The 24,223-nt window shown below is 39.8% G+C and overlaps 1 protein-coding gene across 1 annotated transcript in view; it reads right to left on the bottom strand.

Moving 5' to 3' along the window:
• The window catches only part of IL23R (interleukin 23 receptor), an 86,406-nt gene that overhangs the window by 10,547 nt on the left and 51,636 nt on the right, over positions 1-24,223 (bottom strand). The window contains exons 8-9 of the mRNA XM_050763863.1: positions 10,631-10,720; positions 9,362-9,464 (exon numbers count right to left, since the gene is read on the bottom strand). Of these exons, the coding sequence (XP_050619820.1) occupies positions 9,362-9,464; positions 10,631-10,720 (193 nt within the window). The remainder of the gene's footprint in view (positions 1-9,361; positions 9,465-10,630; positions 10,721-24,223) is intronic.

The following is a 24,223-nucleotide window of genomic DNA, read 5'->3' as shown; positions in this document are numbered from 1 at the left end:
GCATAATATCAAGTGTTTTAAACCTTTAATGTATTTTATAGGCTTCCCAAAATGAAATTTCAGCTTCAAAATTATCTTTCTAACCCCATACTTTTGGATGCTACAGAGGGCCCTTGAAGCATCCAAAGGAGAGGTAAACAGAATTATCTGATATGTTTAGTTACATGGGATTGTCAAAATAAAAACAATGTTTAATCTTCTTCAGGTTATATTTTAATGAATAACATTAATATATGTTCCAAAATTGTATAGGATTTCTAAAATTCTATTGTCTCAATATATCCTTTCAATCATAGTTAAGGTTATTATGTTAAGTTATCATAGACCACAGAGATAACCATATTTCCTTGTGAACTGTGTTTTTAACTATCACTATTTGAAGTCATTACATTAAGTTAATTACTTAATGCTAATGCAATTTCTGAAAGCTTCACAAACACGCAAAATCCTAGAATATGGTATCTTTTAGAAAGTTCATGAAAGGATAAAAAGGACCCTAAAAAGCACTCTTGAATACAGGTTTCTAATAACTTTAAATTCATATCATTTAGACTGGGTAAGAATCCCTAAAACTTTAATAAAAAGACTAACTGGTTTATAAAACTGCTAACTGAAGTAGAACAAAAATTAATTAAATACCATGAAAATACTCTGCCAGATTTTCATGCTAAACCAGCATGAAAAATCAGCATGCTAGAGAGCTAGCAAGATGGCTGAATAGGAACAGGTCCTGTCTGCAGCTCTCAGAGAGATCGACGAAGAAGGCGGTGATTTCTGCATTTCCAACTGAGATACTAAGTTAATCTCATGGGGATTGGTTGGATAGTGGGTGCAGTCTATGGAGGGTGAGCCTAAGAAAGGTGGGGTGTCACCTCACCCGGGAAGCACAAGGGGTCGGGGGATTTCCCTTTCCTAGTCAAAGGAAGCTATGAGAGACTGTACTGGGAGGAATGGTACACTCTAGCCCAGATACTGCACTTTTTCCACAGTCTTCACAATCAGCAGATCAGGAGATTCCTTCTGGTGCCTGACTCAGTGGGTCCCACCCCCATGGAGCCCAGCAAGCTAATATCCACTGGCTTGATTGGGAGAAACTAGCACAAAAAAGCTGAAATTTCCAAAAACCAGAATGCCTCTTCCCCCCCAAAGGATCACAACTCCTCGCCAGCAAGGGAACAAAACTGGATGGAGAATGAGTTTGATGAATTGACAGAAGTAGGCTTCAGAAAGTGGGTAATAAACTCTTCTGAGCTAAAACAGCATGTTCTAACCCAATGCAAGAAAGCTAAGAACCTTGAAGAAAAGACAAATTGCTAGCTAGAATAACCAGTGTAGAGAAGAACATAAATAACCTGATGGAGCTGAAAAACACAGCACAAGAACTTTGTGAAGCATACACAAGTATCAATAGCCAAGTCAATCAAGCAGAAGAAAGAATATCAGAGATTAAAGATCAACTCAATGAAATAAAGCAAGAAGACAAGATCAGAGAAAAAAGAATGAAAAGAAACAAACAAAACCTCCAAGAAATATGGGACTATGTGAAAAGACCAAATCTACATTTGAATGGTGTATCTGAAAGTGACAAGGAAAATGGAACCCAGTTGGAAAACACATTTCAGGATATTATCCAGGAGAACTTCCCCAACCTAGTAAGACAGGCCAACATTCAAATTCAGGAAATACAGAGAACACCGCAAAGACATTCCTCGAGAACAGGAACCCCAAGACACAAATCATCAGATTCACCAAGGTTGAAATGAAGGAAAAAATGTTAAGGGCAGCCAGAGGAAAAGGTCTGGTTACCCACAAAGGGAAGCCCATCAGACTAACAGTGGATTTCTCAGCAGAAACACTATAAACCAGAAGAGAGTGGCGGCCAATATTCAACATTGTTAAAGAAAAGAATTTTCAACCTGGTATTTCATATACAGCCAAACTAAGCTTCATAAGCGAAGGAGAAATAAAATCCTTTCCACACAAGCATATGCTGAGAGATTTTGTCACCACCAGGTCTGCCTTACAAGAGCTCCTGAAGGAAGCACTAAACATGGAAAGGAAAACCAGTACCAGCCACTGCAAAAACATACCAAATTGTAAAGACCATTGATGGTATGAAGAAACTGCATCAACTAACGGGCAAAATAACCAGCTAACATCATAATGACAGTATCAAATTCATATATAACAATATTAACCTTAAAAGTAAATGGGCTAGGCCAGGTGTGGTGGCTCATGTCTGTAATCCCAGCACTTTGGGAGGCCTAGGTGGGCAGATCACCTGAGGTCGGGAGTTTGCAACCAGCCTGACCAACATGGAGAAACTCCATCTCTACTGAAAATACAAAATTAGCTGGGTGTGGTGGCACATGCCTGTAATCCCAGCTACTAGGGAGGCTGAGGCAGGAGAATTGCTTGAACCTGGGAGGTGAAGGTTGCAGTGAGCCAAGATTGCGCCATTGCACTCCAGTCTGGGCACCAAGAGTGAAACTCCGTCTCAAAAAAAAAAAAAAAAAAAAAAAAAATGTAAATGGGCTAAATGCCCCAATTAAAAGACACAGACTGGCAAATTGGATAAAGAATCAAGACCCATTGGTGTGCTGTATTCAGAAGACCCATCTTACATGTAAAGACACACACAAAATAAAGGGATGAAGGAAGATTTACCAAGCAAATGGAAAGAAAAAAAAAAAAAGCAGGGGTTGCAATCCTAGTCTCTGATAAAACAGACTTTAAACCAACGAAGATAAAAAGAGACAAAGAAGGGCATTACATAATGATAAAAGGAGTAATGTAACAAGAAGAGCTAACTATCCTAAATATATATACACCCAATATAGGAGCACCCAGATTCATAAAGTCAGTTCTTAGAGACCTACAAAGAGACTTAGACTCCTACACAATAATAGTGGGAGACTTTAACACCCCACTGTGAACATTAGACAGATCAGTGAGACAGACAATTAACAAGGATATCCAGGACTTGAACTCAGCTTTGGACCAAGCAGGACCTATAGACATCTACAGAACTCTCCACTCCAAATCAACAGAATATACATTCTTCTCAGCACTACATCACACTTATTCTAAAATTGACCACATAATTGGAAGTAAAACACTCCTCAGCAAATGCAAAAGAATGGAAATCATAACAAACTGTCTCTCAGACCACAGTGCAATCAAATTAGAACTCAGGATTAAGAAACTCACTCAAAACCACACAACTACATGGAAACTGAACAACCTGCTCCTGAATGACTACTGGGTAAATAACAAAATGAAGGCAGAAATAAAGATGTTCTTTGAAACCAGTGAGAACAAAGACATAACATACCACAATCTCTGGGACACATTTATAGCAGTGTGTAGAGGGAAATTTATAGCACTAAATGCCCACATCACAAAGCTGGAAAGATCTAAAATCAACACCCTAACATCACAATTAAAAGAATTAGAGAAGCAAGAGCAAAGAAATTCAAAAGCTAGCAGAAGACAAGAAGTAACTAAGATCAGAGCAGAACTGAAGGCGATAGAGATATGAAAAACCCTTCAAAAAATCAATGAATCCAGGAGCTGGTTTTTTGAAAAGATCAACAAAATAGATAGACCACTAGTAAGACTAATAAAGAAGAAAAGAGAAGAATCAAATAGATGCAATAGAAAATGATAAAGGGGATATCACCACCAATCCCACAGAAATATAAACTATCATCAGAGAATACTATAAACACCTATACGCAAATAAACCAGAAAATCTAGAAGAAATGGATAAATTCCTGGACACATACATCCTCCCAAGACCAAACCAGGAAGAAGTCAAATCCCTGAACAGACCAATAACAAGTTCTGAAATTGAGGCAGTAATTAATAGCCTACCAACCAAAAAAAGTCCAGGACCAGACGGAGTCACAGCCGAATTCTACCAGAGGTATAAAGAGGAGCTGGTACTATTCCTTCTGAAACTATTCCAAACAGTAGAAAAAGAGGGAATACTCCCTAACTGATTTTATGAGGCCAGCATCATTCTGATACCAAAACCTGGCAGAAACACAACAAAAAAAGCAAATTTTAGGCCAATATCCCTGATAAACATCGATGCGAAAATCCTCAATAAAATACTGGTGAACGGAATCCAGCAGCACATCAAAAAACTTATGCACCACAATCAAGTCAGCTTTATCCCTGGTATTCAAGGCTGGTTCAACATAGGCAAATCAATAAATGTAATCCATCACATAAACAGAACTAAAGATGCAAACTACATGATAACCTGAATAGATGCAGAAAAGGCCTTTGACAAAATTCAACAGCCCTTAGTGCTAAAAACTCTCAATAAACTAGGTATTGATGGAATGTATCTCAAAATAATAAGAACTATTTATGACAAACCCACAGCAAATAAAATACTGAATGGACAAAAACTGGAAGCATTCCCTCTGAAAACTGGCACAAGACAAAGATGCCCTCTCTCACCACTCCTTTTCAACACAGTATTGGAAATTCTGGCCAGGGCAATAGGCAAGAGAAAGAAATAAAGGGTATTCAATTAGGAAAAGAGGAAGTCAAATTGTCTCTGCAGATGACATGATTGTATATTTAGAAAACCCCATCGTCTCAGCCCCAAAACTCCTTACACTGATAAGCAACTTCAGCAAACTCTCAGGATACAAAATTGATGCACAAAAAACCACAAGCATTCCCATACACCAATAACAGGCAAACAGTGAGCCAATCATGAGTGACCTCCCATTAACGATTGCTACAAAGAGAATAAAAAACCTAGGAATACAACTTACAAGGGATGTGAAGGACTTCTTCAAAAAGAACTACAAACCACTGCTCAAGGAATTAAGAGAGGACACAAACAAATGGAAATCCATGCTAATGGATAGGAAGAATCAATATCGTGAAAATGGCCATATTGCCCAAAGTAATTTATAGATTCAATGCTATCCCCATCAAGCTACCAGTGACTTTCTTCACAGAATTGGAAAAAAATACTTTAAATTTCATATGGAACCAAAAAAGAGCCCACATAGCCAAGACAATTCTAAGCAAAAAGAACAAACCTGGAGGCATCACACTACCTGACTTCAAACTATACTACAAAGCTACAGTAACAAAAACAGCATGGTACTGATACCAAAACAGATATATAGATCAATGGAACAAAACAGAGACCTCAGAAATAACACCACACATCTACAACCATCTGATATTTGACAAACCTGACAAAAACAAACAATGGGGAAAGGATTCCCTATTTAATAAACGGTGTTAGGAAAACAGGCTAGCCATATGCGTAAGGCTGAAAGTGCATCCCTTCCTTCCACCTTATGCAAAAATTAACTCAAATGGATTAAATATTTAAACATAAGAGCTAAAACCATAAAAACCCTAGAAGAATACCTAGACAATACCATTCAGGACATAGGCAAGGGCAAAGACTTCATGATGAAAACACCAAAAGCAATGGCAACAAAAGCCAAGATTGACAAATGGGATCTAATTAAACTGAAGAGCTTCTGCACAGCAAAATAAACTATCATCACAGTGAATAGGCAACCTACAGAATGGGAGAACATTTTTGCAATCTACCCATCCAACAAAGGGCTAATATCCAGAATCTACAAGGAACTTAAACAAATTTACAAGAAAAAAACAACCCCATCAAAAAGTGGGTGAAGGATGTGAACAGACACTTCTCAAAAGAAGATATTTATGTGGCAAACAAACATATGAAAAAAAGCTCATCATCACTGGTCATTAGAGAAATGCAAATCAAGACCACAATGAGATACCATCTCATGCCAGTTAGAATGGCGATCATTAAAAAGTCAGGAAACAAGAGATGCTGGCAAGGCTGTGGAGAAATAGGAACACTTTTACACTGTTGGTGGGAGTGTAAATTAGTTCAACCATTGTGGAAGACAGTGTGGCAATTCCTCAAGGATCTAGAACCAGAAATACCATTTGACCCAGCAATCCCATCACTGGGTATAACCCAAAGGATTATAAATCATTCTACTATAAAGACACATGCACGTGTATGTTTATTGCAGCACTGTTCACAATAGCAAAGCCTTGGAACAAACCCAAATGCACATCAATGATAGATTGGATAAAGAAAATGTGGCACACATACATCATCGAATACTATGCAGCCATAAAAAGGATGAGTTAATGTCCTTTGCATGGGTTATGTCCTTGATGGGTTGATGGGTGCAGCAAACCACCATGGCACATGTATAGCTATGTAACAAATCTGCACGTTCTGCACATGTACTCCAGTACTTAAAGTATAAGAAAAAAAAAAAAAAAAAAAAAACAGAAATCAGCATGCTAAATCAGCTAATACTAAAATTGTTTAGATATACAATTTGAATAAACTCCATGATCTACGTCAAATTACCTATGATAACTCATCAGTTATCAGTGCTATGCACCTAAATTGGAGAAACAACTGGTATTCAAGAGGACATAAACCCATTTTTAAGCATGGACTTATGGAGAACCAAGATGGTCACTTTGTCCTTCCAGAGTCCTTCAGGCTTTTATTATTAAAAGTTCTGCATTCCGCGACTCGTAATGGAAAAGATAAAATGATCCAAATTAAATATGTTTGCGTGGTGACTTATAAACTACTAAAATGCTTATAAACAATGTTTGGTTTGTCAAACCCATATTCCTGGGAAAACAATCAAAGCTTCAAGTACATTTGGCTACTTGATGAGACATTTAAATATTTGTAAGAGATTTCACTCAATTGTCACTTTCAATGCGTATTTTCTGGTTGTATGAAAGCTTTCCCATGCAAGAAGACTGATGTTATAATAGTAGATTGTTATGCTACAGTATATTTTTACATGGTTAAAAAAAGCTGTTTATGGTTCACTGAGGACAATCCACCCCTTTACAATCTAGAACCCAAAGAATGAATCTTCTGAGAACATTAGAGAAAGACTGTCCTTGCCATCCACACTACAGCAAAACTTTGGGACCTTGAACTTCAGTTTCAGAGGTCCCACAACTTTCATAATCTCACAACTGAGAAGGGTCCTTCCACACCCATTGCAACCCTTAAGGTAAAGCTAACCAGGACAGTTTCTCCCCAGATGACAGCGTGCTTAATGTGAGCAGCTTATCCCAAAATCATGGATTCAGACTTCTCTGCTATCATGAGACTCTTACCTTTGAATATTTTTTTTTCTTGCTTATGCCTCTATGAACAGTAGAAGTGAAAAGGAGTTCCGTTATGTGTGTATTATGGGGTATATGTTTATTTGTGAAGGATTTTGCAGCCAGCCTTATACATGGATAACGTTATACTTTGGTGGATAAAAGATGAAGGCCCAATGCAGCTGAGGAATTTTAAGAGTTCATAATCAGTCAGAAACAGAACATTGATTCATTCCTCTTAACCCACATCATGGGCTAAAGAGAACATTGCCAGGAGGCCTTCACTCTTCTAGAAGGACATCATTTGTTAGGTCTTTTTTTCTATACTTTGAGGTAAAAGAGGCACTGATTAGAAATGTATCCCTCATGATAGGTTCTATAGCAGATTCTACTGTAAAGGCTATGGTTACACAACAAACTTTAAATTCTCTTGTGAAAGTTACGTGAAATAGTATAATTGGCCAAACAGAAAAGTATTGGCTAAACAGCTGCTGACACTTATGGCCTATGGAGAAAACATCGGGTATTTATAGTGATTCAGTTGTAGGGGATTAATGAAAAAAATCACTTAGTTAGTGAGTTAAGTGAGTAGACTCTTCGTCTAGCTCATTCTTTCATGTATTTGATTTTAGATGGTTGGTTTGGCTTGTGAGGACCCTGGGTAAAGAACATGCTCCAGACTCTTAGTATTATTCTCCCAATAGTCCTAATAGTAATCTCCCTGGTACACTGTATTCTCTCAAAGATTTTAAATGTTTACAAGCAGCTATCTCTAGAATGTCAAATGGTCTCTCTTCAACTGGAATAACAAGAGCTAAAAGAAATGTGTGACCATCAGGACACCGTAACCTATGAATTACACACTGAGACCAGAAACCCAAAATGATGGTAACTGAGAGTGGCACTGAGGCCCTAAGTTTTGGTCATACTCTCACCTAAGTGAGAACCTGACCAAAAACGGGGATTTTTTTTTAAAACAAAATTATGGGAGGCCATTGTTTTGGACTGAGCTCATGCACTAGACTCCAACAGACCAAACCAAAACAAAATGGAGTTGCTCATGCTAAATACGACATAATCAAGCTAAGACTTTAAGGAAACACATAGATCCTAGAACAGACCAGGTTTTGTTTTTCTCCTATAAACAGGATGTTTCAGCATAAGAAGGTACCTTCTACTCAGTCCTTGTTCCCACCTTACAGAACCCACTGTTCTACTGTTTCCCAGTGGGTTTCAAGACCATGTAAGTACATTTACAATGGTGATAGTGACATCAATGACTAAAGTTTTGGTCAGTCTCTCAAAATTGAGAAAATCATCAAAAGGGGGGAATTATTAAGGCAAACTGAATATGATCTGAGAAGAACTCCATACTTCTATATTCGAGTCCTTGTGGATGAACTGTAACCTAGCCTAATAGGCAGACAAGATTGAAAACCTAACTTAGTAGTATGTGTCTGTAACAATAGCTGAGTCTTGGCCAATCCCAGCAGCCATACTTCAACCACTCATAGACTGCTAAGTGTTCAAACTGTGTTCAAATAAGGCAAACACCAACCCATAACCTATCCAGCTGTTTCTGTACTCCACTGCCGATTTTTGTATGTCACTTCTCTTTTTTTTTCTGTACATTTGCTCTGACCACAAGGCATCCCTGGAGTCTCTCTGAATCTGCTGTAATTCTGGGGGCTGCTCAATTCACACATTCATTGCTCAATTAAACTCCTTTAAATTTAATTTGACTGAAGTTTTTCTTTTAAAACAAGGCAATTTGTGACTTCACCACTCTCAAAAATCCAGGCACTGTAGGTAAATTTGAGGCACAATGGAAAAGGCCGTGTAGTAAAGGAGAGAAATGGGCTTTAATATCAGCTGTGTTTGGCCTCAGGGCTTAGTGTTCAGTGATCCTGGGCTGAGGACTTAGCCTCTTTAAGCCTCATTTAAGTCATCTGCAAAATAGATCAGGAAGCTTTTCTGGCAGGGTTGTTTTGAGGATTAAAGGAAAGAAATCTGTAAAGAGTTTGGCATGGGTAAGTACTTATTAAACATTGTTCCTTTTATTTTCCTTTATCTGAATAAAAATGTTAACAGATTTTTCTAGTAAACAACTGAAATGACTAAATTTTGGTGACACATATACATGTAGTCTAAGTCAGAAAACAGAAATTCTGCAAAAACCTACCCAGTTCGGAGTGATCTGTTAAATATCCCAATCAGAGAAAGAATTGACAACATAACAGCAAAGACGATCATTCCCAATAAAAGTCCAATGTCTTCTCTGTTGTCTAATGAAAGGAAAGAAAAATAATTTTAACCAAGTATTAGTGTTCACGTGATACCAGAATTACGATTCTGTCTACTCTGCTCAAAGCAAAGGTCTCAAAGGAGAAAGGGTAGGGGGAAGCAACGTTAACCTTCACCTTGGGCCACAAAGTGACTGTTTTTCCAGAGTGCACAACTACCCCAGGAAACAACTTTTTGTTTGAGAAAGTTGGGCTACATGTATCTGATGTCAGTGGGTTTTTAGAAGTGCATCTAGCAAATGTGGTCAGCTTGTGCATGCAAATTTCATGTAAATTCTTAGTGGTGAACTTCATTTGGCTTGTCTGACACAGGTGAGAATTCCCGACTGCTGTAACAATGTCTAAAGCTGGTCACAATCATACTGATTTTTTTTAACTTTTTGTGTGAGATAGAATGTGTGAAATTTGTCATCATTCTTCAAAATCTACTGCTCATGAAATTTTCCTAAGTTTCAGTTTCCTCATTATAAAATAGATGCATAACACTTATCTCATGGGTTGTTTTGAAGATTGAAGAAGATGTCTCAAGAAGTCCTAGCACAAGATAGGTAACTAATTTGTTTTGAAAGAAGTTTTTGGGTCTTGAGCCCTAGCAGCTATTAAAAATGTGGCCGGGTGCGGTGGCTCACGCCTGTAATCCCAGCACTTTGGGAGGCTGAGGTGGGTGGATCACATGAGGTCAGGAGTTCAAGACCAGCCTGGCTACCATGGTGAAACCCCATCTCTACAAAAATGCGAAAATGAGCTGGGCATGATGGTGGATGCCTGTAATCCCAGCTGCTCAGAAGGCTGAGGCAGCAGAATTGCTTGAACCTGGGAGGCGGAGGTTGCAGTGAGCCGAGATCGTACCATTGCACTCCAGCGTGGGTGACAGAGCAAGGCTCTGTCTCAAAAAATAAAATAAAATAAATAAATAAATTTTTTAAATGTGTACAATCTATTGCAAAATCTGGCAAAATCCACCTAAGCCACTTCTTACGTTCAGTTTTAAGCAGATCTTTGTACTTTGTCTACATTTTCCTATGGAGGGCATAAGGCATATCTTATTGTCCAGAAACTTAACACCTGATGTGATTTTTTCAGTATGATGGGTTAAAATGGGCAATTACTAAAAGACTACTCGAAAAGTCTAAGTGGTATTTTCTTACCAGAAGTAAGGTGTCCTGTGGAGATGGAAGCAACTGTTAGCCCAGAATTCCATGTGTTGTGTTGGGATGATTTTGATGTGACCTGGGGAACTTAAACCAAAAGGAAAGAGCATCAGTTTCTTACATTTTGCACTCCGCTTGCCAAATTTCCCAACAGAGTTTCTTCCCTTGTTTAGAGAGGACTAAAGTAAACCAATAACTTTAATGGACTTGAAGGGTGGTATAAAAGCAATGGCCTTCGAGTGTGTGTCTTTTCTTCCTTTTATTTAATTGGGTAAATCTCAAAGGAGAAAACACTGCAAGGGCAATTATAATCTACCTAGGTTGTAAAACTTCAAGGTGTGTCCACTAATTTCATGAGGCTTCTAGGTGGCAAATACCAAGGAGTTTTATTTTACTGAGCCAGAAAAAATGCACGATAACTGATCTCTATTTGATTCCTTGCAATTGATGGTGCAATAAGGTTCAGATTTCCTTGAAGGTCTCCAAGATGTGTCACTTTTGCCTTTGCACAATCTTTGGGATGCTGTTCACCTTCTCCTGGCTCCTCATAAGAAACCTAATTTTGGTTAGCAGGCACTTTGGTGTTGTAACACCGGCGTGGGATGTCACCAATGACTTCTCTCTGCTCTCTTCCCGCTGGCAAAGATCCTGGCAGCCTGGTCTAGTTATAAAGGCTGTCAGGACACTGCTAATGAATGCTTCTGACCAAGGCGGAGTGAATAATCCTGGCACCTTACTTTCAGTCTGAACTCAAAGGGGTCCTGGTGCAGCCTTGCCGGTCTTCCCCTTCCTGATAATTAAAAGCTGACAGAAATGACTTCAAGGTCACAATTCTCCCAACTGGCAGAAGACATTTCTGAAGATGGCTCTAAGCCTTGGATCCCTGAGACTGATTCAAGCCCTGTGTATTCTGTCATTCTGATTTCAGTGCTCAAATTTTTCTTTTAAAAAAATTACTTTTGGAGGCAGGGAGAAATCACAACTTGAGGCTGAGATATCACAGGCTTGTATAAGGAGCAATGTGACTCATGTGACTGTCTTTGAGAAAAGGATCCTACATTTCCAATGAAAAGGTTCCTATGGGGCTTCAGAAATTTTTGAAAAAGGCTGGTCTGGCCAGACGCAATGGCTCATGCCTGTAATCCCAGCACTTTGGGAGGCCGAGGCAGGTGGATCACTTGAGGCCAGGAGTTGAGACCAGCCTGGGCAACATGGTGAAACCCTGTTTCTACTAAAAATACAAAAATTAGCCGGGTGTGGTAGTGCATGCCTGTAATACCAGCTACTTGGGCATCTGAGAAAGGAGAATCACTTGAACCCGGGAGGTGGAGGCTGCAGTGAGCCTGGATTGCGCCATTGCAGTCCAGCCTGGGTGGCAGAGGGAGACTCCATTTCAAAAAAAAAAAAAAAAAGCTGTTCGGGGTGCAGGCATAAGTGTGAGGAGGGTAGTTTTCTGAGAACAATGGTTGAGGAATTTTAGGAGATGAAAACGTCAGAAAAGCCAAAAGTTATTTCCTGTGGGTTTTTTTTTTTTTTTTTTTTTTTTATTCTGGCTTCTCTACAGCAAGAGGAAAATGTTTCACCGGGAATTGTGACAAATCAGAAATTTTTTTGGCTTCTCAATGTCTCACTAAGTCTCTTTTGCTCCGTGGGTATATGTTTCCACCAAACTCTGAGGGAACAAGGTTATGCCTGATGGCCAACAGTCAGGTTTATTCATCTAAAGTGGTATCTTTACAGGCCAACATTCATTGGCAGGGAACTCAGGCAGGAGTCTGAATCTCCATTATTTTGAAATTTTAAGAATAAAAATACTGGCCAGTTGCAGTGGCTCATGCCTGTAATCCCAGCGCTTTGGGATGACGAGTGGGGGGGGAGGTGGATCACAAGGTCAAGAGTTCGAGACTAGCCTGGCCAATATGGTGAAACCCTGTCTCGACTAAAAATACAAAAATCAGCTGGGTGTGGTGGCAGGTGCCTGTAATCCCAGCTACTCGGGAGGCTGAGGCAGGAGAATCACTTGAACCCAGGAGGCAGAGGTTGCAGTGAACTGAGATCACGCCACTGCACTCCAGCCTGGGCATCAGAACAAGACTCCATCTCCAAAAAAAAAGAGTAAAAATACTACATTAAAAGGCAACACAATTTTCAATTTAGCAAGATCATGGGCTTATAGCATATGCTGCTGTAGTATTTTTGTTTTCACTTTTATTATTTTAAAATTAGCATTTTTAATTTAGAAGTAATATATGGTGTTGGCTTTTAATACAGGTTAATGTAATTCTGTTGTATAAACTACAGGTGGTTATTTGGCAATGAAACCTCATTCTGTTATTAATTTGCATCATATAAAAACAATTTTCATATCTGACTAGGATTTTATTAGCCCAAACAGGGAATAAATACAATCTTCCTTTAGAATCTATTTGTTATCATAGTTCCAAATTAACCAGGTGCATTAAATTAAAGTCATTCATAAGAGGTGCTTAATTCTCAGAGGGAAATTTCACAAGGAATCAGTTATCTAAAACAAGACAATTTATAAACACAATTGTCGGAGAAGAAATCAAGCCAATGTTAGGCACAGGACTGAAACGAAGCTATGTAGATTACATTCTTCATGGAATACTGCCACCACGTGGCTACGTCATTTCTTTTTAAATTATACTTAACATCTTTGTAAAAGTGGTAATTAAAGTACAGAAAAATTTTCAACAGGAGAAATAAAAAGGAGAAAAAAAGAACCATCCCTAATCCCACCCTTTTAATCCACCTGCTATTAGTGTTTTATGGTATTTGCAAGTATTTTAACATACAAAAGCATTCACAAGCACAGAATCTCACACACACACGTGCATACACACACACGCACAGAGCCTTTATGACTGGAAACTGTTGTTTATATCAGTTCTGTCATCAGTGCATTGCCTAATTTGCTAAAAAAAAAAAAAAACTTCATGATATCTTATTGTATTTGGTGTTTATAGTGTTACATCCATAATGAGACAGTTCCGTCCTTGCAACAGAATATTAACTTATGCCTATTAATCTCACAGGACATACTTGAATATAATAAAAAAATCCAAATTATCTTTAATTTGGGAAGAATTTTTTATAAAACTTATACACACTGGCATCAAACTTTAGTCTTACAAGAAGACAATGTGCCCGTGGGAATTTAGAGTGATTGCAAACAAGAAATATGGTTTCTTATTATTGGACAAAATTTAAAGCATTACAACTATATTTTTTGGCCTACCAAAACACCAGGCTAGTTTAATCAAATCCACTCAGAGGGACCTGGTTTTAGTAATAATGTATTCTATCTGTATCTTAAGGATGATGCCAAATCATCACCTCAGCTCTTCTTTCTACATCAACCATACTAGTCTGTTTTCATAACTGCTATGAAGACATAATCAAAACTGGATTTTTTTTTTTAGACAGAACCTCCCTCTGTTGCCCATGCTGGAGTGCAGTGGCATGATCTTGGCTCACTGTAACTTCTGCCTCCTGGGTTCTAGCAATTCTCCTGTCTCAGCCTACTAAGCAGCTGGGATTACAGGCGCATGCCACCACACCTGGCTATTTTTTTGGTGTTTTTAGTAGAGACAGGATTTCACCATATTGGTCAGGCTGGTCTCGGACTCCTGACCTCAGGTGATCCACCTGCTTCAGCCTCCCAAAGTGCTGGGATTACAGGCGTGAGGCACCACACCTGGCCAAAACTGGGAAATTTATAAAGAAAAGAGGTTTAATTGATTCGCAGTTCCACATGTCTGGGGAGGCCTCAGGAAACTTATAATCATGGCGATTGGAGAAACAGGCATGTCTTATATGACGACAGGCCAGAGAAGTGTGGAGCAAAGGGGGAAAAGCCCCTTATAAAACCATCGTATCTCATGAGAACTTACTATCACAAGAACAACATGAGTGTAACTGCCCCCACGATTCAATTACCTCCCACAACTCACGGGGATTATGGGAGCTACAATTCAAGATGAGATTTGGGTGGAGACACAGCCAAACCATATCATTGACCATGGGGCAAAGTGTGTTTTGTCATCCTTTTAAAGTGACCGTTTAAAGAGTATTAATTATATCACAGGTAACATGCTAAATGTTTTCTCTCATTTAATACTCACAACAACCCAATCACACAGACAATATTATTGTCCTCATCACACGGATAAGGAAACAAAAGAGTAGAATGGATAAATAACTTGCTCAGAGTTACATAGGTAGAGAGTGAAGAGTGGAAATTCCCATCCAGTTCTGACATGTAGTCTGTGCCGATCTCATTAAATTAATAACTCACTTCCACAGCAGGATGGCTCAGGGTGGGCAGCAGAGTCAGCCCTGCAAACAGCCTCTCCCAGGATGAGACTTAGCATTGCTCCACTGAGGGCTCGCCATGGTGTGTTGGGGCTGCCCGGCCTTGTGAGGCTGTCAACCCCACAAGCCCTACTGTGCTAACCCATTTAGCACTGATGCTTTAAATCTTCTAGCGTAGAGTTATTTTCTTCTTAAAACCGACTACTTTCCTTTATTACATAAGTAATACATGCTAATTACAGGATGCTTGAAAAGTATAGAAGGGTATGGAGAAGATAACACAATTTTATGTTTGTTTGCCAACTAGAAACTATTATTTTAAAAAAATATGTTAACAGTCTTTTGTGTATATCGGTAGCCTAGTGGAGATCATACTCTTTAGTAAATGTTTTGTCTTGCCTTTTGTATTCAATTTTTTTTTTTTTTTGAGACAGAGTCTCACACCATCACCCAGGCTAGAGTACAGTGGTGTGGTCTTAGCTCACTGTAACCTCTATCCCCTGGGCTCAAGCTATCCTCCAGGCTCAGCCTCCTGAGTAGCTGGAATTACAGGTGCACGCTACCATGCCCAGCTAATTTTTGTACATTTAGTAGAGATGAGGTCTTGCCATGTTGGCTAGGCTGGTCTGAAACTCCTGACCTCAGGTGATCTGCCTGCCTCAGCCTCCCAAAGTGCTAGAATTACAGGCATAAGCCACCACACCCGGCCTTATTCAATATTATTTAATAAAAATTTCCTCATTGTATTAAAAATTGTTCAAAACATCATGCTATGATGCTATGGCTAGTTAATATTTCATCATGTTTTACTGTATTTATTCAATCATACCCCTACAGAGAAACTGTATAGCTCAGTGGTTTCAAACACCAACTGCACACTCAAACAAAACTCAGTCCAAGTCCCGGCCCTACCAGATGGAGTTCCACGGCCCTGGGCAAGTTGTTTAACCTCTCAGTGACTCAGTTTCTTCATTTGTAAAATTAGATAAAAGCAGTGAGGTCATGAGTTTTGATGAGACAGTTCATATCAAGCACTTAGTACCATGTTTTACACAAATAAAACCTTAATCGGCATTAATTATTGTTATTGTTGAACTTTTAGACTGGTTCCAAATTCTTACTATTATAATTAGGTTTTGGATGTATATCATTGTACATAAATTTCCTTTCCACAGATTGTTTCTTAAGGCCAGATCTCTACAAGAGGAATTACTGAGCCAAAGGGTGTAGACATCTCTGAGGTTTCTTGATTTACTTTTGCGCGTGCCAATCTTGATGTTGAAACCACACTAACCAAGACCTGCATCATAAAGGCTTTGATTAGAGCAGACACATGAACTTTTCTGGACCTTTCAGGAGGTTCTAGATACTCAAGAAAGAGGAGTCATATTAAAGGAGACAAAGGATTTTTTTTTTTAAATCATTGAAGATTCACCCCACCCTCCCTCCTATTTTTCTCAAAACACAAATACCTTCTTTTGGTTTCTCTCTTTCGAATCTCCTTTTAATAATTCAGCTGTTTCACAGCATTTAAATGCCATTTCTCCAAGCCAGGCCAGTTTAGCTCTGTGGTCAGAATTCAACATTATCGGGCCACGGGTAAAGAGTTGAGTATGTCAATTAGCAAGGCAAAACTAATGCCAACATATCAAATAGGCACCAGAAGCCCAGGGCAGGGAAAACGATGTGTCAGAACAATTTCATTACCACACCTTGAAAAACAAGTCAAGCAATGAATCATTTAGTGGATTACAGCGTCAGCGGTGTATATAAGGGTAGCAGGGTACACATAGACATATTCAAGGGTTTATCTTCCTTCCTATATTCCTAGGCTGTAGGTGCTTGGTATGTAGCGAGAAGGTAAGAAATCTACATATGGCAGTTACATTGTTAAAAAGAAAGAAAAAGAGGAGGAAAAGGCAAAAAGCAGTAGCCACCCAGGAAATTTTTTTCTAAATGACAAGGACCATACAGAGAAGGTCTGATGTCAAAGTGTAGCAAAACTCTATATGAAACAATGGACAGCTTCCAAGTCTACACAGTGGTCAACAGATTCCTCAGAAGTACACCCTTGCTCTCCAGGCATAGCATGCTCCAATCTGAATAGTCTAGTGGACATTTGCCATGTTTTATTTGCCCAGCACTAGGATATACTTCTTTGTGGGCATCCTAAAAAAGCCGAGAGGCAGTAGGGCTACAAGCAAATGGCCTAAACCTCGCCAACCAGATGCCCCTCCCCTAACACCCAGGCTGTGAATGTGGACGGGGTGACACAGGGCTTCAGGAAACCACTTAGAATCCAATGTGGGCACCATAGCTGTATCCAGGATACAGTGACAGTGGCACCAGGGCAGGCAGTGGCAGTGATCAGTGTCAGCTGCAGGGTCCTCGCCAGACTTTTCCTAGGCTGTGATTTTGGCTGTGGTTCTGGCTCCTGCTCTCACTTGGATCCTGCTCATGCCAATTCTGCCAGGCTTTCTACAGATTTTCAGCTACCTTTCTAATCATTCTCTTTCTGCTTAAGATAACCAGGCTTGATTTCTTTTGCTTACACCTAAGCACCCTGACTAGTAAAAACTGCAATTGGTGGTAGTGGTTGGGGAGGTAGGGAAATGTAGCAGGACAAATGATGGCGTCATAAAGATGTCCGTGACCTAATCCCTGGAATCTGTGAATAGGTTACTATAATATTATGAAGTACATACTTTGTCTTCATCCTGCTTTTCTGGCATACAAGTTCTAAAATCCTCAGAATGCCCAAAGTGATAACTGTTATTTTGTATGCTAATGAGTTGATTAGTGGCTGGCAGCCCCTATGTAGCTTCAGGATGGGGGCTATTCAGAGGAAAGATCAAGGCATGATTAGAAGGTTGGGGTTTTTCAACCCATCCCCAACCTCCAAGAGGGGAGAGGGGCTGAAGGTTAAGTTGATCACCAATGGCCAGTGGTTTAATCAATCATGCTTATGTAATGAAGCCTCCAGAAAAACCCAAAGGCTTAAGTTCTAGGAGCTTCAGGAGAGCTGAACACCTGGAGGTTCCTGGCAGGTGATGCACCTGGAAAGCCTATGGAAGCTCCATACCCCTCCCCACATGCCTTGCCCTCTGCATCTCTTCCATCTGGCTGTTCGATTGTATCCTTTGTAATGCTGTTTATCATAAACCAGTAATTATAAGTGTTTTCCCAAGTTCTGTGGGACATCCTAGCAAACTGATCAAATCAGAAAAAAAGGTCATGGAAACAAACCCTAACAAACAAACCCTATAGCCAATCAGATGGAAGTATAGGTAACCACCTATTACTTGAGACTGGCATCTGAGGTGGGAGTTGTAGGATCTGACACTATGTCTAGGCAGGTAGTGCCAGAGTGAATTAACTTAGAGGACACCCAGCTGATGTCGCTCAAAGAATCTGCTAGAGAATTTGTTGCTGAGGGGGAGAAATCCCCACACACATGTTGGTAACCAGAGGTCACAGAAGTGACCTGTGTTGTAAAAGTACTGTACAGCAGGAGAAATTGAGTTTGTTCTTTCTAGTCAGTTACCTTATAAGGTAAAAGGGAATTGAGAGGGAGTGGCTATCCTAGATGATATGGGTTGATCCAGTAAAATCACAAGAGTTCTTATAAGCAGAAGGGAGAAGGGTGAGAGTCAGAGAAAGAGATTGGAAGATGCTATGCTTCTGGCTTTGAAAATGGAGGATGGAGCCATAAGCTGAGGAATGTAGGTAGCCTCTAGAATCTAGAAAAGGCAATGAAACTGATTCTGTCCTGCAGCCTCCAGAAGGAGCATAACCCTATTGACACCCTGATTTCAGTCCGGTGATTGTGATTTTAGATTTCTCACCTCCAGAACTATAAGATAATAAATTCGTGTTGTTTTAAGCTATCAAGTTTGTGATGATTTGTGACAGTAGTAATAGGAAACTAATACAGAAGATGATGACTTCAAGAAGAAGCATAATCATAGGCTAGGCATGGTGGCTCCTGCCTGTGAGTCCAGCACATTGGGAGGCCAAGGTGGGCAGATTGCTCGAGTCCAGGAGTTCAAGACCAACTTGGCAAACATGGTGAAACCCTGTCTCTACAAAGAAAAAGGAAAAAAAAAGAAAGAAAAATAATTAGCTGGTCATGGTGGTGCATGCCTGTAGTTCCAGCTACTTGAAAGGCCAAGGTGAGAGGATTGTTTGAGCCCAGATCTCGTGAGCTGAGATCATACCACTGCACTCCAGCCTGGGTGACAGAGAGAGATCCTGTCTAAAAAGGAAGGAAGGAAGGAAGGAAGGAAGGAAGGAAGGAAGGAAGGAAGGAAGGAAGGAAGGAAGGAAGGAAGGAAGGAATGTTCTTTTTTCTGTACTAATAGGTTGCAAACTTCAGGGAAATTACAGAACTCTTCTGAATTGTTTCCTATTCTGCAGGAACTAGGTGGTTTATTAGAGGCAGGACCTGAAGAAGGTTAAATAAATCCAAATGAAAAGTGTAAAGTGATTAGTATTTCAAGAAACACTGTGTCTGTTTAACATGGGTTAGTAACAAAGAGTCTACAAGTTCAGAACCCATCTCTATGTGGACAATTCACAAATCTCTAATTACAAATAATAAAATGTTTGAAAAATACATTCTGTGTGGCATCATCTAATTTGCATTATATTTAATAGCACCAATATTTAGTTCCATTGACATAATATTTGCTTTTTCCCTTTTAGCCACTTAAAAACCTGAAAAATTAATGAGCATCTTTAAGGAGCCACTGGCAGTGCAACAACTAATACTGTTTTGTGAGAGTAAAGCAAAATGTTTAATATCTTGCTCACACTTGCCTTCCTCTGGAAAACTGTCAAAGAAAAAAAAGAGCAATATGATTTATCTGGGAAACTTTTCTATGGCAAGTAGCAATTCAAGCAAGTTAATTAGTCATCGTGAAATGTGACTGCCCTTCCCTCAGGCCTCTAACCTGTTATTAAAGGGATTATAGAACCTGTATCTTTTCTTCGTTAAAAAGGGACCTATATTACAATGCAGAATTGAAAAAGATACCTGGCTAGCCATTGTTTTTTCACCTTTTTAAAGTCAGTAGTAGCAAATGTAGATGACTGACTTATACATTTTCAGTGTTGGTTTTCTACACTGACAAATTGTCTTTTCCCCTTTGGGGCTCTTTCTGCAATGCTGAAAAACCGCAGTATAACAGTGGCTATCAAGATTGGTGGATCAGAAGCTCTAACTTCAGCAGCTCTCAGTGGTTCTCATGATCTCAGCTGAAACCTCACATCCAGAGACAGGGTGCATTCTAGGCAGAAGAGGGTCATGTGTGATGTGATGGTTAATTACGACAACAGTCCTGTATCCTGTGCTTTGCGGGGTTCCTGTAACACCCAGGTGGACTGGGGTGGCCAGTGACTCAGGAGAAACAGGAAACAGAGAGGGGACCAGATAGTACTAGAGATAATGGCCTAAGATTCTCACATGCCCACCCTTTTCTGTCCCCCAAACCACTACTACTAAGGCTATGGTGATACAGACAGGAAACAGGAAAATACTGAGTAAATGAGGGTGGTTCCCTGGCAGAGGTCCCACCCTCAAGCCTGGACACCCACAGCCCTAAATAGAAGCAGGCATTCTTGTTTTCATGCCCAAAAGTTGCCTTTTGGCCCACTATGCCCCGCTATCCTGTAACCATATAAACTCCAGACCCCAGGTTCCAGAAGCAGACAGAGAGATAAACAGAAGAGCAGAAGAATGACAGAATGGCTCGGCAGAGAAGGAGAGAAGAAAACGAGAATCTGAATGCCAAGAGAAGTTCGGTTGGGGACATTCGGAGAGGAGATCAGCCACTGGACAGCCATACTCCAGGGGAAGGTCATCTTCCCACTCTATCCCCCTTCCCGTTCCCTATCCATCCCTCTGAGAGCCACCTCCACCACTCAATAAAACCCCCACATTCATCCTTCAAATCGGTGTGTGACCCGATTCTTCCTGGACACTGGACAAGGACCTGGATACCAAGAGGGCACTGAGCTGGTTAACAGTTAAGCTGTCTACGGACAGCAAAGCTAAAATAGTGCACTGTAACACATTTCCATTTGGGCTTTGGGAGTCGCAGACATCCACCCCTAGATGCTACTGTGGGGCTGAAGCCCCAAGGTGCTCGCCCCAGCTCCTACACCTGCCCGTTTGTGTGCTCCCCCTCCCATAAGGGACGTGAGCAGGTGCCTTGGCCAAACAGATGAGCCACATGATATGCGACAGGGGTCAGGGAACTCTCCCATTTCGATGACTTGGGCAATCATATCCACACTGCCTTTCTGTCCACATTTTCTGCCCATTCCCTATGTTGTCTTTTATGACACTTCCCTCTTAAAGAGTGTGTCTGACCTCTACAGCAATGGTTCTTACACGTCACTGCAGATGTATCACTTGGCAAAGGGCTCAAGAATCTGTACTTCAAGAAGTGCCCAAGCATTCAGGCCAGGCACAGTGGTTCATGCCTGTAATCCCAGCACTTTGGGAGACCAAGGCAGGGGGATCATTTGAGGTCAGGAGTTCGAGACCAGCCTGGCCAACATGACGAAACCTTGTCTCTACTAAAAATACAAAAAAAAATTAGCCAGGTGTGGTGGCACATGTCTGTAGTGCCAGCTACTCAAGATGCTGAGGCAGGAGAATTGCTTGAATCCAGGAGGCGGAGGTTGCAGTGAGCTGAGATGGTGCACTACGCTCTAGTCTGGGTGACAGAGCAAGACTGTCTCAAGAAAAAACAAAAACAAAAAAAAAGTGCCTAAGCATTCTTAATGTAGATTGTCCACAGACCCTCCTATGAGAAACAGTGCTTTCTAGACGGCCCATAACTAGCTGGTAAAGCACATGATGAATTGCCCGTGATGGTCCTGTCTTGGCTAAGACCACCTTTTTTACCTATCGTTTATCCTCATCTCAGACTGCCCCTTTCTTACCTATCCTATCCAAAACCTCCTATAGTACTATGGTTTCATTCTCATCACCTACCCCAAATCTGCTTCCACATCTTGTATTCATGCCAAAGTAGCAGTAGTCAATAGCGTCTTCTGGTTCTTTTCTCATGCATTTGCATTTCCATAACAAACACTGCATTAGAAATGAAGCTCTGTTGGCATAGTTTTATTACTAGCTAATGTGCAGTGAACGATTTTGTTTGGCGGGCAGATGCAGGACCCTACTAGGTCTCTTAGGAAGGAGACTAGCAGAGCTATAAATAACATGGGTGCTGGAATCCCATAGCCTGAGTTAGACCCTGGCTCTACCGTTTACCAGCCTTGTAATGTTTGGCAAAACTGCTTGGGCCATATGGTCTTCATTTGTGCAACTGGGATAATCATTATACTCCTTTTATAGAGCTGCAGTGATAAAGAAAGAACAATTCATATGTAAAATGCTTATCAAAATGCCCAACACCTAGAAAGCATCCAATAAATGTTAGCTATTTTTAATTATTATCCTGAAGTCACCCTGGGATTCAGTCTGTTAATTGGTCTCTTGCTATTATACCAGATAGAATAAATGGGTATTCTGGAGGATTGATTTTCTTTTTCAGCATAAGGCTTTGTTTGTCCTATTAAAGTCCAAATACTCTAAGTAAAAAAAAAAAACAAACAAAAAAAAAACAGAATAAGTCATTAAACTTGATTATAAGTGAGTTGGTTTGGTTCATTTCTGAGACCAGGTTTTTAATGGCCAAGCCAGGCACTATTCAGAGGGAAAGCCATGCAAAAGAATAAGAATGCTGAGGCTGCAGGACAAGCCATACCCACTTTAGGATTTGTCCTCTGGTCTTAGCTGGGCAGAATTTTGCAAACACATTGTATTGAGATGAATCAATTCAGTAATACACATGTCAGAATTTTAGAGACTAACTCAGGAAAGTCCTGCTTGGAAGAGGCATTATTGCCTGGGCTGTGTTTCTTCATAAATAAACCTTTAAGTACTGGAAGAGTCTGGCTGGCCAAAAAACCTCATTATCAAACAAGTTGGTTAAATAACGAATTACAGAAATGATATCATTTTATTTTTTCAATTGTGAGGCAATTCACTCTTCAGCTGTGAAGTCTGATTCTTACTGCTTTCATTTATATCTTTATGTATGATGCAATGTAATTTATATAATTATTATGCTTGATTTTTACTGTGTGTCTTCTCCAGAAGGAAACTTCTCCAAGACAGGGAATTTTGTTTCCTTTGCTCACTGAGGTTCTGCAAGGATCTAAAAATGCCTAGCACATGGTAGAGGCTAAATGAGTATTTTGTGAATGACTGTCTTTTCAGAGATCCCTTTTTAAAAAGCAATCAATATTAAAGATTCGCTAAAAAGCAGTTTGACAACATACATCAGCATCTTAAAATGTGCCTAACTCTTGATGCAATAATTCCTCTTTAGAACTAAAGGAATAAAGACCACTTATATACAAAGCTATGCAAAGAAGTTTATTGATAATAGATAAAATGGAAATGACCTAGATGTTATTTAAGCAGGGAAATGCCTAAATAAATTATAGTACATACATAAACAGGAATGCTGTGCAGCCATGAAATCAGTTTTCAAAAACTTAGCAGGGTAGATTAAGTAAGAAAACCAGGATATAAAATAGCATATACACCATAGCCCCACCCATTGAAAAAATGCATAGGAAAAACTAGTATTAAATTAAATAAATGTAAATAGTGGGTATTTTTAGGTTGCACACTACAATAAACTTACATTGCTTTTACACACAGAAAAAAAGGTACATTTCCAAAGAGATTTAATATGAGCACTTTTCCTAACATACCTTTACTGTTTCTCATGTAACGTGTCTTAGAAAGGAATTTGTACCAAGAGAATAGTCTATGATTTCTCTTAGCTAACATGTTAAACTTTGATAAATCCAAGTTTTCAGGGGTACTTAATTTTAATTGGTAATTTTGTCTCTTAAGTGATTTTTCTCCTTAGGAAACAGACTTCAAATTTAAACTGGGTGTTCCTATTCCCTTCTACCTGAAGCTTAAGACTTTTATCTTTGTTTTTTATTTATTTATTTAGAGACAGAGTCTCTCTCTGTCGCCCAGGCTGGAGTGCAGTGGCACGATCTTGGCTCACTGCAACCTCCACCTCTCGAGTTCAAGAGATTCTCCTGCCTCAGCCTCCCAAGTAGCTAGGATTACAGGCACCTGCCACCATGCCTGGCTAATTTATGTATTTTTAGTAGAGATGGGGTTTCGCCATGTTGGCCAGGGCGGTCTCAAAC

The sequence above is a fragment of the Macaca thibetana genome, chromosome 1 (assembly GCF_024542745.1).
Source record: "Macaca thibetana thibetana isolate TM-01 chromosome 1, ASM2454274v1, whole genome shotgun sequence".
Lineage (NCBI taxonomy): Eukaryota > Metazoa > Chordata > Mammalia > Primates > Cercopithecidae > Macaca > Macaca thibetana.
This window is presented reverse-complemented; position numbering and strand designations above follow the sequence as displayed.